This window comes from Bos indicus, chromosome 6 (assembly GCF_029378745.1).
Source record: "Bos indicus isolate NIAB-ARS_2022 breed Sahiwal x Tharparkar chromosome 6, NIAB-ARS_B.indTharparkar_mat_pri_1.0, whole genome shotgun sequence".
Classification (NCBI taxonomy): Eukaryota; Metazoa; Chordata; class Mammalia; order Artiodactyla; family Bovidae; genus Bos; species Bos indicus.
The window spans coordinates 26694243-26708948 of NC_091765.1; the positions used below are offsets into that span (position 1 = coordinate 26694243).

At 44.2% G+C, this 14706-nt stretch overlaps 1 protein-coding gene and 1 non-coding gene across 3 annotated transcripts in view; both read left to right on the forward strand.

Annotated features, from left to right (window-relative positions):
* Positions 1–2049: 2049 nt before the first annotated feature.
* Positions 2050–14706, forward strand: part of TSPAN5 (tetraspanin 5) — a 180502-nt gene continuing 167845 nt past the window's right edge. The window contains exon 1 of one of the 2 annotated variants that reach the window (XM_070791174.1): positions 2050–2533. In XM_070791174.1, the coding sequence (XP_070647275.1) occupies positions 2453–2533 (81 nt within the window). In that variant the 5' untranslated portion in view covers positions 2050–2452. The remainder of the gene's footprint in view (positions 2534–14706) is intronic. The other variant, XM_019962417.2, reaches the window with a different exon arrangement.
* On the forward strand, positions 5333–5443 carry LOC139183764 (U6 spliceosomal RNA). Its single transcript, XR_011567381.1, has one exon. It is a non-coding gene; the product is annotated as a U6 spliceosomal RNA (small nuclear RNA).

Here is a 14706-nt window from a genome sequence, read left to right on the forward strand (position 1 = left end):
ATCACAAAGAGTTGGACATGCCTTAGTGACTGAACAACAATTCTATTTTTTGGTTTGCTTTACAAAATATATTTAACTCATAAATCCTCCTTGAACTTGGCTTTGACATGTGAAATGAGAATTCAGCTAGTCCCCCTGCCCCAAATTACCAGAGTTATCTGAACTTCTGCTTCTCTGCTGGGTTTTATTTCAAAGACAAATCCTGCTTAGGATCAACTCAGTCATCAGCTGGATCTAATTTCTAGTACTTTTCTGAGTTGTGTCATATCACCTTAAGATAGACATTTCCTCTGACTTACCCAGGAATCTGCAGTAACTGCTTTACTTACATATACAAAGAAATACAATATAGCACCAACAGCTTATGTAAAGTGTGGCAGCACCTTCCTGTTAGTGGGGAATTGGCTACTAAGAGCAGACTTTACCTTTGAAGCCCACCAGATTGGTGGTAGTCTGCTGTGTGCTTTGGGTGGGTAAAGGACACTTTTGAGGTAGAGAGGGTTATTTCATCCAAAGGGCTGAAGTCACTGTTACCAGTGTCATAATTCTACGATCTTCAGGTTCTTCCACCTTTGTGGGGACCCTGGCTCCTACCTGTGACCTCAGTATAGCCCCAATCCCTCTCAAGGCTAAGCCTGTTTAGGTGTGGTTTATTGCAAGAAAAAGTAACTTCCTGCTCCTCCATGTAGGCTGTCAACTAGCTAGCTAGGTTTTGAGAAAAGTGAGGGGGTGGTTAACTAGGGAAATCCTATGCCAAATGTTATCAAGCCTATTGAAGGATCACTTGGGAGCTTAGGAAGCATGCAGATTTCTGTGCCCAGTACCGGGTTTCACTGGCATGGGGCTGGAAAGTTTCCCTGATCTCATCTCTTTGCAGCTTTTTCAAGCCTTAAAAAAACACCCACAGATGTTTACACACAGTTCTGAGCAGTTCTTCATTCTTTTTTCGTGAAATACTGATACCTGCTTGCCAGCACCTATGACAGTGTCCCAGGAGGAAGGCAGTTACACATGCTTAGGCAGGGCTCCAAAATAATTTCCAGCTTCGTTCTCTCCTTCCTCAGAGGTCAAAAGCTTAGTCGTTCATGATCTGTAAACCCAATCAGACTCCCCAGAAGACCGTCCTAGAACTCCAGGATTCCTGCTTAGAGTGAGGACCGGTCAGGTTCCTTCGGCACTATTCTGTCATGTGGGGGCATCTGCAGTCCGGATTTCTGTCGGCGACAGGCCCTAGGGCAAGGATCCTGTCGTGCGTCGGATTCCTTTGGGCCATCTGTCCTACCTCGTCCCCGTCTCCAGGATAAGCCTCTCTCTCTCGCAGGTGGGGAGGCTGAGTTGGAGCCACATTCAGGGGAATTCAGGGGACTTTCCTATGCAATCCTCCGGATTCGCTCCCATTTCCCGTCTCTTCCCCGCCTTCCCTAACACCTTATCCTTCCCCTTTGCTCCCAGCAAAGTCTATGACCTCTTTCCTCTCCGCCTCAGTGGCCCCGCGTCTTTTCTTGCTACAAAACCAGGTGGTGGAGCAGGGGGTGTGAGTGAGGCTACACCCAGGATGCTCGTCCTGCAGTGGGGCGCAGGGGGAATGATTCGTCCTGAGGATCCCAACTCAACCAGCCCTCTCACCCCGAAGCGATCCTTTCCCCCTGGTCCCTCCAGAAGCTGTCTGCTGGGCCGGTGGCAGAGGGGGACCATCAACCCCAGTCACTCCTCCAAGGCTGCTCCCAATAGGCGCGCTCTCCGGGCATCCTTACACCTCCCTTCGGCCTGCCATCCTCCCTACCTACCCGCAGTGCTCGGGGGTCCGCGGCGCTCCTGGATGGCCTGAGAAGGGGCGGGGATGAAGCGAGCGGGAGGAGCGGAGAGCGCTGGAAGAAGGGGGCGGCGCGGCTACGTTGTGCCTCCCGCCGCCCGGGAGCACCCGAGCCCGTGCGCGCGCGCACCTCACGGAGGCTCGGGAGGCCGGAGGCGGGCGGAGCTGAGGGCGGCGCGGGCGAAGGAGCAGCCTGCCGGGCGGGCGGAGCGATCGGCGGGCGGAGCGAGGGGGTGGGAGGGAGCGCGCGAGCGGGCAGGCGGGCGAGTAGCGTCTCCACCAGCATCCGCGGCGGTCGCGTTTGCCCGAAACCCGGAGGCTGACCAACGTCCGGCGGACGGGCTTGGGAGCTCGCCTTGTGCTGGGGGCCAGCCTCAGCGAAGCTCGGGGCTTGCAGCGTGCTTCCCTGCCCGCTCGCGGCCACCCCGGCTCCGGCGGCCTCGGCGCGCGCCAAGGGCTGGAGGTGCGGGAGCCACTCTCCGCTGCTCGGTCCCTGCGCTGCTCAGCCCTGGTTGGCCGCCGCGCCGCGGCTCCGAGCGGCGTCCCCGATCCCCAGCTTCCCGCCGGCTGCTCCGAGCAACGGTGCTCCGGGGCTCCAAACTCGGGCTGCCGGGGCAAGTGTCTTCATGAACCCAGAGGATGTCCGGGAAGCATTACAAGGGTCCTGAAGTCAGTTGTTGCATCAAGTATTTCATATTTGGCTTCAATGTCATATTTTGGGTAAGTTGGAGCGCTTCTGGGATTTCAACTATTGTGGCTGATCGATTCGCGATGATTTCGCGCACGTTGCTCTCAGCCTTTACTTTTCGCAGCCCCTCGGGCGCTTGTCGGAGCTCGCAGAGGCGTTTGCCTTCCGCCCTTTCAGCCTGCGCGTTGGAGAAATAAACATTTAATCCTTTCTAGGAACGCGAAAAGGTAAAAAAGAAAAACGGAGCCGGAAAGAGGGCACCCAGGCCTTGAGATTGTTTTTTAAGGGACGAATAACGTAGATGCAGATGAAAGAAAGGGTTCGGCAGTTGGAGAAATGAGCAACCACTCGAATGAGATTTGCTCCCGGTGGAGTATGGATGTTGGGCAGAGCGTGGTGTCATAATAGGGAAGGCTAATCGGGCAGAGTCGACCCTGAGGTCCACCTCTGACGGGGATCTGATTGGACGAGGGCTTGGCTCCGTGTTGCCGCGGCCAGTCTGTGCCATGCTCAGCGTGTATCTTCTTGCACCATCTCGGGCTTTGTGTAGGATGCAGATGCGGCAGTATATGGTTCTGTAATGTGCACGTAAATATCCCTTCCTGCACGCTCTTCTCTTCGTCTTCATCGGGAAAGCGCTCCTTTTGCATAATGGACTGACCAGTGGGTGTGCGGGGCGGAGGTGTTTATTTCTCTGTCTGTATTATTGTCAGGATAATAACAAGTCACCATCAACATATGTTTTAGTGTGTTCGCACCTCACGACCTGCTTTTCTGAGGAGTGACACATAGAGCGGGCCGTTTTGGGGGAAACCTTGGAGAGATGCAGAGGAGAAGGCGTACGAGACATGTTTTGTGGGGATACAGGGAGAGCAAATGCTTGAATGAAAGGTTCATCCATGCTCCGCTGGCACCACAATATGCTGGGCACCTATTGTAATTAGGCTGGGATGCCTACTCTTTTGTTTTGTTTGGATTCTCATCTTTGATTTCACAAATATGTTCAGCAACCAGACAAAGAGTTCACTAGGACAAGGGGAAACGTTGCTTCAAAGACCTTGTTCTTTTTCTTCTCCATCCCATCCCATTCCATCCTCTTCCTTATCGGGCACTCCCTTGGCCCCCACCATTCCCCCCATGGAAAGTAAAGATGGTGGCTGGTTGGGGTGGAGGGGGGGGGTGTTCTTCAAGTTGCTGTTTAGTGTGGATTCAGTGTGAGGTCAACAATAATCCAGTGGTGGTGGTGGGATCAATGATAATCCACAGCAGTCTGAACATGGGGTGTATTTATTTTGATTCCCCTTTAGTTTTGGCCATTTGTTTGAACATATACATTGATGAGAAGAGTTGTCAATACAGCTCTTTATATTGTTTTCTTCCCACCACGCATTTACTAGGCTATTTTATTTTTATTCTCTGTTTTCTCCAGGAGTGTCTTGCATTGCTCTTGCATGTTTTGCAAAAGGGAATGAGAGTGATTGGAGACCACTCTCTGTGTCAGCATGTCATCTGGCCTCAGGACTGATAATGGGGTGGCGACACATGAATAAATATCAGATCCAGTCATTCGCAAGCCACTTTTTGCCAGAGGTTGAACATGATTCCTGTTAGCAGTCACCCCCCTGCCTCCACATAGTCAAACACTGCTACAAATGTGGGAAGAAGAAATTATTTTCTTTCCTTGCTTCCTTTTTTTCAACCCTTGTTGGACATATTTAAAAGTCACATTCCTGGGTGAGGCATTTTGATTTTATCTGAACTTGAAACTTTCATGACTTTGAGAGTCAGGGACTACCGAATTGGGACTGGATCTTCTTGGGGTGGTGAGTTCAAGCCTCTTGATTTTACTTGAACACTTCCAAAATCTGAACATTTCAGCTACCAGGCAACAAAAAGCACCCAGGGGCTTTCTCTGCGGTTTCATAGCAGGAGGTGGAAAAGAAATAAAGGGATCTGGGCCTGTTCCCTGACAGTTTGGTGCAATTTTGTAGTGTGTACAGAGGCACATTTAGTGTTTTCTGTGGCTTAGGTTGTAGCAAAACCTCTGGAATTGTAGAGAGCTGCAAAGAATTGCAGAGTGCTTGCATGGAGAGTTCCAAAAGAAAGTCACATTGTGTCTGATTTTGAAGGTCTTCATCTCTTGGGAGGAGTTTTATGGGAAGCCTGAAAAGAGACACAGCGCTGTGGAACTAAAGCATCTGTCCCAGGCAGAACTGTTATGTAGATACCTCTGTTACAAGGACCCTTCTCTGACTCTGCTGTTTGTCTACACACCTTGTCCCTCCTCACTGCACCTAAAGCCTTCCACTCATATACCCCCTCATACTTTTGCTATCCTGCTGTCTGCTTCAAGGTTACCTCATAATTTGGGGAATTATTTGGGAATTATGGAATCTCTGAGTTTGCATTACCCCGGTCTCTAGAGTGATGAGGTAGCCATGATATTTGATGACAGTAATTTAGACTAAGATGTTAGTGACTGAAGAGTTGGGACTGGTGGCCTGATTCTGTAAAGTTTCACACCTCTGCTCTCTACAGTTGCCGTCCTAATCGTGACTGCTGGATTCAGCAGACTGGGGCGGCTCTTACACAGTTATGATGAAGACATTGATTACAGAGAACATGGTTTCCTAATTTTCCACACCAAAACTCTAGAAAAAAAAATTAAAACATTGTAGACATTTTGAGATAAAGTTCTGGTAAAATAAAAACTGAGAATTTGGTAGCCCTAGCACTAAGCGTTTGGTTCTCTTAGTAATGAGCAGTTTGACTTTTCACTACTCAGTTAACTGCCCCGGCCTCAGCTTCTTAACTGTTAAAATGAAGAGTTAGTGCTCACTCCGACAGCACATATAATAAAATTGGAACAGTACAGAGAAGGTTACAGAGAACGGCTCCCGCACAAGGATGACATGCAAATTCATGAGGCGCTCCATATATTTACAGCCACTATGGAGAACAGTATGGAGGTTACTTAACAAACTAAAATAGAACAACCGTATGACCCAGCAATCCCACTCCTGGGCATATACCTTGAGAAAACCATAATTTGAAAAGATACATTTGCTCCATGTCTCTTGCAGCATTATATCCAATAGTCAGGACATGGAAGCAACCTAAATGTCCATCAACAGAGGAATGGCTAAAGAAGATGTGGTACACATATGCAATGGAGTATTATTACTCAGCCATAAAAAGGAATGAAATTGTACCATTTGCAGAGATGTGGATCGACACAGAGACTGTCAGAGAGAGTGAATAATTCAGAAAGACAAAAACAGATATTGTATATTAATGCATATATGTGGAATCTAGAAAGATGGTATGCTGCTACTGCTGCTAAGTCACTTCAGTCGTGTCCGACTCTGTGTGACCCCAGAGACGGCAGCCCACCAGGCTCCCCTGTCCCTGGGATTCTCCAGGCAAGAACACTGGAGTGGGTTGCCATTTCCTTCTCCAATGTATGAAAGTGAAAAGTGAAAGTGAAGTTTCTCAGTCGTGTCCAACTCTTAGTGACCCCATGGACTGCAGCCCACCAGGCTCCTCCGTCCATGGGATTTGCCAGGCAAGAGAACTGGAGTGGGGTGCCATTGCCTTCTCTGAGAAAGATGGTATAGATGAACTTATTTGCAAAGCAGAAATAGAGACACAGATGTAGAGAGAAAACATACGGATACCAAGGAGGGATAGATTGGGAGATTGGGATTGACATCTGCACTGCTATGTATAAAATAATAACCAATAAGAACCTACTGTATTGCACAGAGCGCTCTATTCATTGCTCTGTGGTGACCTGAATGGGAAGAAAATCCCCCCAAAAAGGGGATATATATATAGATATAGCTGATTGTAAAGTAACTATACTCCAATTTATAAAACAAAAAACGAAGAGTTAGTCAAGTTGTAAGTTTCTTTCTAGTTCTGAAAAAAAGAATGGGTCTTTTGAGCTCTAATATGCTGGGGAAAAATATAATGAAAATAGCATATATTGGGACATATTAAATTATAGACTTTCTCTCACTGAGATTTGTCTGAAATCAACTTTTATTAATTTATTTATTTTTCCCTCAAGGATTCTTTCATTTGAAAAAATCTTTCCCTAATTTCTTCTTGGCTTATTCACTTATTGGTGTCATATGCATACTTTTGTGTCCCCACTGTGAATCTCAAATATAGTCTTGTGAGTCATTAAATATATTTTTTACTATTGGAGTTAGAGTTTCGTGTGTAAAATCTGGATCCTTTTATAGAATGCTTATAATGGCATTCTGAGTAACAAAGTCAACATCTTGCACAGATTCCTTTCTCATTAGTTATCACAAGGTGGTGGGGGAATCTTATTCACCCTATTTTATATTGGAAGAACTCAAGCCAGAAGGGAATTGGTGTTATGGAGGGTGTCGCCATACTAGGGCATTTCTTGGAAAACCTGGGACTGCTCTGGGGTAGGGGAGGGAAGAGAAAGCTTTTGGGTAATGAACCTCCACACCCCATCACCCAGCATGAATAGATATTTTGTTCTGGACCTTTTTAGGTTCTGACTCTAATACTTAAAAACTGTTACTAGGCAAGCAAATTGATATCAGTATTCTGGTTATCTATTGCTATCTAACACACAACCTCAAAACTTAGTGGCTTAAGATAAAACTTGATTATATCTGACAGTTCTGGGATTTGACCAGGCTCTGCTGGGCAGTTTGCACTTGGAACTGTCCATTTCAGTTGCAGTGGGATGGAGCTGGCTGGAGTTAACTGAAGGCTCGCTGGGGTGGGATACCCAAGATGGAACACCCCCCATGACTGGGCTCTCATCATCTCAGTTGATGCAGCTGAGAGCTCAGCCAGTGTTGTTGGCTAGAGCACCTCAACGTGTTTTCTTCCTTTCTCTAAGACTGGAAGAAGCAGCGTCCAGCCAGTGGACTACTCCTTGAACTGGTCCAGTGTCACTTTCATCTGTTCCTCTGATTAAAGCATGCATGCAGCCTGCTCAGTTTCGAGCAGGTGAAGAGACAAATTCCTCTTTTGTCGGATGAGTGTCAAGGTTGTGTGGGTTGTGGCCATCTTTGGGAAATACAATCTTGAGCCTTGTTTAGTCGCTGAGCTGTGTCTGACTGTTTTGTGACCCCATGGACTGTAGTCTGTCAGGGTCCACTGTCCATGGGATTTCCCAGGCAAGAATAGTGGAGTGGTTTGCCATTTCCTTCTCTAGGGAGTCTTCCTGGCCCAGGGATCGAGCTTGCATGTCCCTCATTAGCTGGCGAATTCTTTACCACTGAGCCATTTTTGTTTCTAAAGGAAAGGTAACATTACGCAATGGGCTTCACTGGTGGCTCAGATGGTAAAGAATCTGCCTGCGATGCAGGAGACCTGAGTTCGATCCCTGGGTTGGGAAGATCCCTGTTGGAGGGCATGGCAACCCACTCCAGTATTCTTGTCAGGAGAATCCCCATGGACAGAGGAGCCTGGCAGACTACAGTCCATGGGGTCGCAAAGAATCAGTCATGACTGAGTGACTAAGCACAACATTATCCAGTAGAGTTGTAGGTTTGAGGATGCAATCGGATAAGATATTACCGAGCACACTGTCTCAATATTTAACAAATGGTAGATATGGCCTGTGTCATTGTCTCCAGATTTCATACTGTTTCCATCCTGGCTATAGAAATTCTAGAATACCTTAGCCTGGAAGTTTGTCATTACTACCAGGTAATGATGCTCCTCTTGATATCTACCAAGGAGATGAGGTCATCACTTATTTGAAAAGAGCACTGTGGATCAGTGGAAGCCTTAAATGACTTAGGAGAGCCAAGTCATTTTTCTTCTCTTTGCTGTACAAAGATTAGAAAGCCATGGATCCTTGAGGCCAAATTTCTCCTTGATGTGCTTGCAAATATTACATTGTATCTTTAAGTGTAGGTTTACCCAGGTTTGATGGCAGAATGTCGCATCTAATTTGTTTCCACAGGGCTTCAATTCCCAGAGAAGAGAGATTTAGAGAACCTTGTGGGGGGCATCAAGTTGGAAGCCTTATCTTATGATTCACTGTAAATTGTAAGATGTTCTGGAATGATGATACATCAGCAGTTTATAAGTCATAATTTTTGTTTTAATTTGCTAGACATCTGTTAGCTTCGATGGCAACCATATGGGAGTCTAAATTGCCTTTTGAATTACAGGGAGATGGTAGGAAGAAAGCTAAATATGGTTATGAAAGTGTCAAATGGGAAAAGTGTAAGAAGGGTGTGCAGACTTCAGGGGGGGAAGTAATTGACTACTGACTTGCTTGGTCTGGCCTCTCACTCTTGGGTCAGTGAGAAGGCAGCAAAGCATTCTCGCTTGATGATATGCCTGGAAGGTTGAAATGAAGCCAAGGGGAAGAGTTGGAAAACCAACTAATGTCTCACCCAACATAAAATTGCCAAGGTGAGCTCATTTAGATAGATCACTCTGTCTTAATACATCCACAGTAGTAGTTAGTCTCTGGCCAAACGTGAAAGCAACCTGTATTTTAACAGAGCTTTATAATTATGGTGTCTTTCTTCTAAACATTTCAAAGCATCGTACAAGCACATTATGACATGTTTGTGACAGATGTAGAAATTGAAGAACAGAGACGTGGAGTGACTTTTGAGGTGGTGACCACATCAGGGTCCACTTTTAAAGTGTTAAGTCTCTAGCAATAACTATAGCCCTAGCTTCTTACTTTAAACTTATTTTAGAAGATGCTTGTTACTCTAAAATAAAACATCAAGTAAATCATTTACATCTGTTCATAATTGAAAAGTGATAAGGTTTTTGCATATGCCTCAATTAACACCACCCACAAGCACAGAAAAGTTAGGATGAAAATGTTGTTAAAGAGTATGATAGAATAATAAACTATTGTATAGTCTGTTGATAATTCATAAATGAAAAATGGAATATTAAAGACAGTGTTCCTGAGTCACATGCTTCTTTCCATATGTAATGCTGATGACTATCTTAAAATGGTACCTTCAGACTTCCAAATCATCATCCTTCATTAGACTATAAAGGCTTCAATTGCAGGGACTCTCAGTTATTTTCATAAGTTCAGTGTCTAGCATATTGTCTGAAACACAGTAGGTGTTTAATAAATGTTTGTTGAGTGAATGAATTACGAAATCATTGGAGAGTACATAGACTTCCTCTCCTCTTTACTATTCAGGGAGGCATTTTCCCTGTAACATCTGGCCAACCCTCCTTAGGATGGATTTCTTTGGGACCACTTTAATCATTTGAGAGTTTCATCTTTCCTGCAAACTAGATGGAATCATTCCCCCTGGAGTGTCCATTTTCCTAATTTACTGTTGTTAAATTTTTATTTTGAAACAGTCTCACACCTGCAGAGAAATTGCAAGTGGTACTATCTGTTTTTATCCTGAATCATTTGAGAAAAAGTTGCCGGCAAATGGCTATCAAACACACCAATACTTCAGTGTATATTTCCTGAAACTAGGATGTTCTCCAAGATAATCACAGTGCAGTCATCAAAGCCAGGAATTTACCACTGATACATTACCACCATCTAAATCTTAAACCTCATTCAAGTTTCTCAGTTATTTCAATCTTGTCTTCTAAAGCAGAAGAATTCAGTTCAGAAGACACATTGTATATAGTTGGGTCTTTTAGTCTTTTTCAATCTTTCACTGGTCAGATTTTTGACACTTTCGAAGATTTTAAATTAGCTATTTTGTACAATGTCCCTTAATTGGGGTTGGCCTGCCATTTTCTCATTGTTAGATTCAGGCTGTCCATCTCTGGCAGGATAATTACTGAGTTCCTCTCATTGCATCCATCAAGGGGCACTGATGTCTGTTTCTGTTTGTTCCATTACTGATGATGGTCACTTGACTGAAGTGTTGCCTGCTCTTTCTCCATCATAAAGTGACTTTTTTCCCTTTTGGTGGCAAGTTATTGTGAAATTATGTAAATAGCCCATTCCTCATCAAAATTTCAATTAATTAATTAACATCAGTGAGAACTTTTGGTCTCTTTGCCTCCAGTATGTTTTAATTAAACTGTTACTCTCGTTACTTACTTTAATGTTCCCGTTGGTCCCAGGCTTGGCAGTCAGTGGCAGTGTCTTTATGCCCTTTAACTCCCATCATTCTTTGAACGCATCTTTGCTTTCTTTCAGAAAAAGATCTTCCAAGCTCATTTTGTAATTTACTAGTGTCATGTTTTGTATCAGTTATTTCTCCAAGGAGCCCTAGTTCCTTTGCCTAGAGAATGATATGTAGAAACCAATATCTGGTGGCTAAGTATGCTCATTGCTTGGAGGCTATCACCACCTCTGGGCTCTTTTAATGGACAGGACTGTGGAATATGTGTGTATACACATATGCACACATAACACAGGTTTACATCTGTGTTTCTATATCTAGCTATATATTTTCAAAACCATGAGTTCACGCTGGTATCTCAAATCCCTGTCTGACACCACAGGGCTTACTTTAGTTTTTTTCTTTTCCATATTTGTAACTACCTCTTTGACAGTGAGAATCCTGGCTCCCATCGTTCTTAACAATTTACTCATTTGATTAAATCTCCCCTTCTGTAGCCAGTCTTCCACTGCTGCCCATGACCCTTACCTGGTTACTCTCCTTACCTGTTGGTGCTCCAACCTGCATCCCACTGTGAACACCTTTCTCTGAGACCTGGCTCTGGTCTTTCACATCTCTCTCCATACCCGTTCCTGCACAAAGGCCTATCTATCTTCCTTTGTCCCTTCTCATGGCTTTAAGACTGAATTTTTCAGGAAGGAGAAGGGGAAGGGCCTGGGTTACTCTTGTGTGATATAAGACTTATCTGCCTCTGCATAGACCTTCATTATTTACAAATTTCGAAACCCTCTGCTTTCCATCTTTAGAGGCTCTTAGGTTTTTCATGTGTTCTTCATATACTATTTCCAGATTGCTCTTTGCTCTGATTATTGTTCTCTGCCTGTAGTCCTATTAATGCAGCAACCAGAATGGAACACATATTTTTCAGACGCTGTTCCTACCATTCAGAGAATGGTGGATTGTTATTCTCGAAGTCCCCCTTAAGTTCTAGGTTAGGAGGTAGAGCCTGGATTCATCTTTGAGTAAGCTACTTTTACACATTATTGCCTCAGTTGCTCATCTAAAGTAAGTAGTGTGTCAGTTGCTCAGTCGTGTCTTGACTTTTGTGACCCCATGGACTGTAGCCCACCAGGCTCCTCTGTCCATGGGATTCTCCAGGCAAGAATACTGGAGTGGGTTGCCATTTCCTTCTCCAGAGTATCTTCCTGACCCAGGGATCAAACCCTGGCCTTCCACATTGCTCATCTAAAATACAGCAAAAATAATTCCAATAGCTTACAGAGTTGTTATCCAGTATTAAATGAGATCATACACATCAAAGTGTTAGCTGCTTAGTCGTGTCCGACTCTTTGCGACCCCATAGCCTGTAGCCCGCCAGGCTCCTCTGTCCATGGGATTCTCTAGGCAAGAATACTGCAGTGGGTTGCCATTTCCTTCTCCATACACGTGAAAGTGCTTTCTAAAAGGTCATTCTCTCGGTACAAACAGTAGTTATTAACGCAGGCTAAACTGCACATGCTTTTCCTGGCAGCCAGAGAACATTGTTGGCTCAAGTTGAATTTCTAGTGGAATGAAACCTTCATCTCTTTTTCAAGTGAACTTCTTTTAAACCCATCTCCCTAGGCTAAGTGCTAATCAAAAGCCCTAACCCTCCAGTTAATTATTTGCATTTAGATTTAGTACTATATATTTATCCTATTTAAATGTCTTATTCTGGCCCAGTGGTTTTCACTTCCTTCTAGCAGCTGTAGGCTTCCTTAAGGTGTATGGGGCCTGAGTGGGAGGGTTTCTGCCCTTTGTTGCTCCTGGAGCAGCTCAGATAGTAGGTTTGGTATTTTGAGATACCATGAAGAGTTTTGCTTGAAAAAGGGGTCTACTGCTTAAACACACAATTGAAAACCAGCATTCTAGCCTTCAGATAAATTTCAATCTTGAAGGTCAAGGCATGTTTAGAAAAAGTTATTCCTCATACAGGTTTTTCTCTTACGGATTTTCATGCATTGGAAGTCCCTCTCCCTGATTAGGGGCTTCTCTGATGTCTCAGATGGTAAAGAATCTGCCTGCAATGTAAGAAATCCAGGTTTGATCCCTGGGTCAGGAAGATCACCTAGGGAAAGGAATGGCTACCCACTCCAGTATTCTTGCTTAGAGAATCCCTTGGACAGAGGAACCTGGCGGGCTACAATTCTTGGGGTCTCACAGTGGAACACGACTGAGTGACTCACATTTCACTTTTCACTTTCTATAGGGTTGGTTGATATTTCACCCCTTTATGGACACAGCACCATAATCAGTGAATTGTTAGGAAATTTCAGTCTTCCCACCTGGGAATCTGATTCTGTAGGTCCAGGATGGGGCCCTGGTATTAGTGGGGATTTTTAAAAATCCCTGCAGGTGATTTTGATGTCCAGCTGAAGTGGAGAAGCTCTAGCTTGTTTTTCTTGGCAAGATGTGTCATCTCTTGCTATTACTCTCTGAAGGGTTGCTGGGGGAGCTGGGAGTAGGTGGTATAGGGCTCTGACCAGAGGGTGACTGACTTCACCAGCACACACAGCTAGTGTTCTTCGCTTATGAGAAAAAAAATTATGTGGCCTATTTTATCCCTCATGGAATTTTTTTATTAATCCAAAAATGCCAGTTTATTTTTAAACCTGAAAACCCTAAAAACAAAAGGAGAACATCTCCGCTAGAGAGAACCTCTTGTGCTGCAATTACTATGCTAAAAATTAGCATCGTATAGGGGTAGAAGCTAGTTATTCGTTGGACAGGAACAGCGAAGAAGCAGACGTTTTCTTCTTTCGCCTTCGTGGTCCCGCAGACTTCAGTGCAGTGGACTGGGTCTAACCACAGACGCAGGACAGCAGACGCTACTCTTCTCCACAAACCTGCCTCCCTGTCCAAGGTGCTCTTCCTTGGCAGTTTTGTTGACTTCCCTCTGCCGACATGCCAAGCAGGGACATTTCTTCTCTCGTATCTAAGTGTGCAGCACTGTCATGAAGAGCTGACAGTAAAGCAAACAGGAGATATCTTCCAGTTTTCCTTAGAAAGAAAAGTTGCAATGTGCATAACACGTTTTTTCATTTTTTTCTGACTTACTCCTTTTTATCTACTCCCTTTTGAAACAAAAAAATAAGAATTAGGTGTTCAATTATGGCTGGGCACCTAAAGTGGAAATCTTTTGAGAGAAATAAAATTAAAAAAAAAAAAACTTTTATTTTATGTTGGGGTATAGCCAGTTAACAATGTTGTGGTAGTTTCGGGTGAGCAGAGAAGGGACTGAGCCGTAATATACATGTATCCATTCTCTCCCAAACTCCCCTCCCATCCAGGCTGCCATAAACATTGAGCAGAGTTCCATATGCTGTACAGTAGGTCCTTGTTGGTTATCCATTTTAAACATAGCTGGGTGTACATGCCCATCCCCGACTCCCTAACTATCCCTTCCTCTCATTCTCCCCCTGCCCCCAGCCCCAGCAACCATAAGTTCGTTCCCTAAGTCCGTAAGTCTCTGAAAGAAATAAAATTTTGAATTAAAATCTGAATGATTTCTCTGGGATGTTCAACTGGAGCATAGTTATCAGCACTCATAAACACACCCAGAGTGGTATACACATTCTGTGGTTAGCACTATGGTATTATCTGTCTGTACATAAAGAATCATTAATTATGAAATATAAGGTATAATATTTAAGTAATGTAATCACCAACCTCAGTAACAAAATAGCGTTAGGAAGTGGTTGGCCAAACATTTTGGCTCTTCTCATTGAAAAGGCATAGTAATGTTCTATAGCTCTTCCAACTACTATTTACTATTTGGATAAGTATTGCAAGACATAGGGCTCTTTCTACTTGTTGAATTTGTTTTTTTTCTAAATTATACTTGGCACTTCATCTTGAATTTCTAAAAATCTGGAGGGAACAGCTGGTGCTCTAATAAATATTCAGGCCAGCTATTTTAATGCTTTGTATTTAATTAAGTCGTCCTAATAAAAGAGGAATACTTGACTTAAGCATTTCTCAAAGTATAATGTTTTGCTTCCAACAAAAATTTCCCCCAACTGTTAATATTTCCCTGAAGCAGCCTTAAAACTTAATTCTGCCAAGTGAGTAGTTCTAATCAC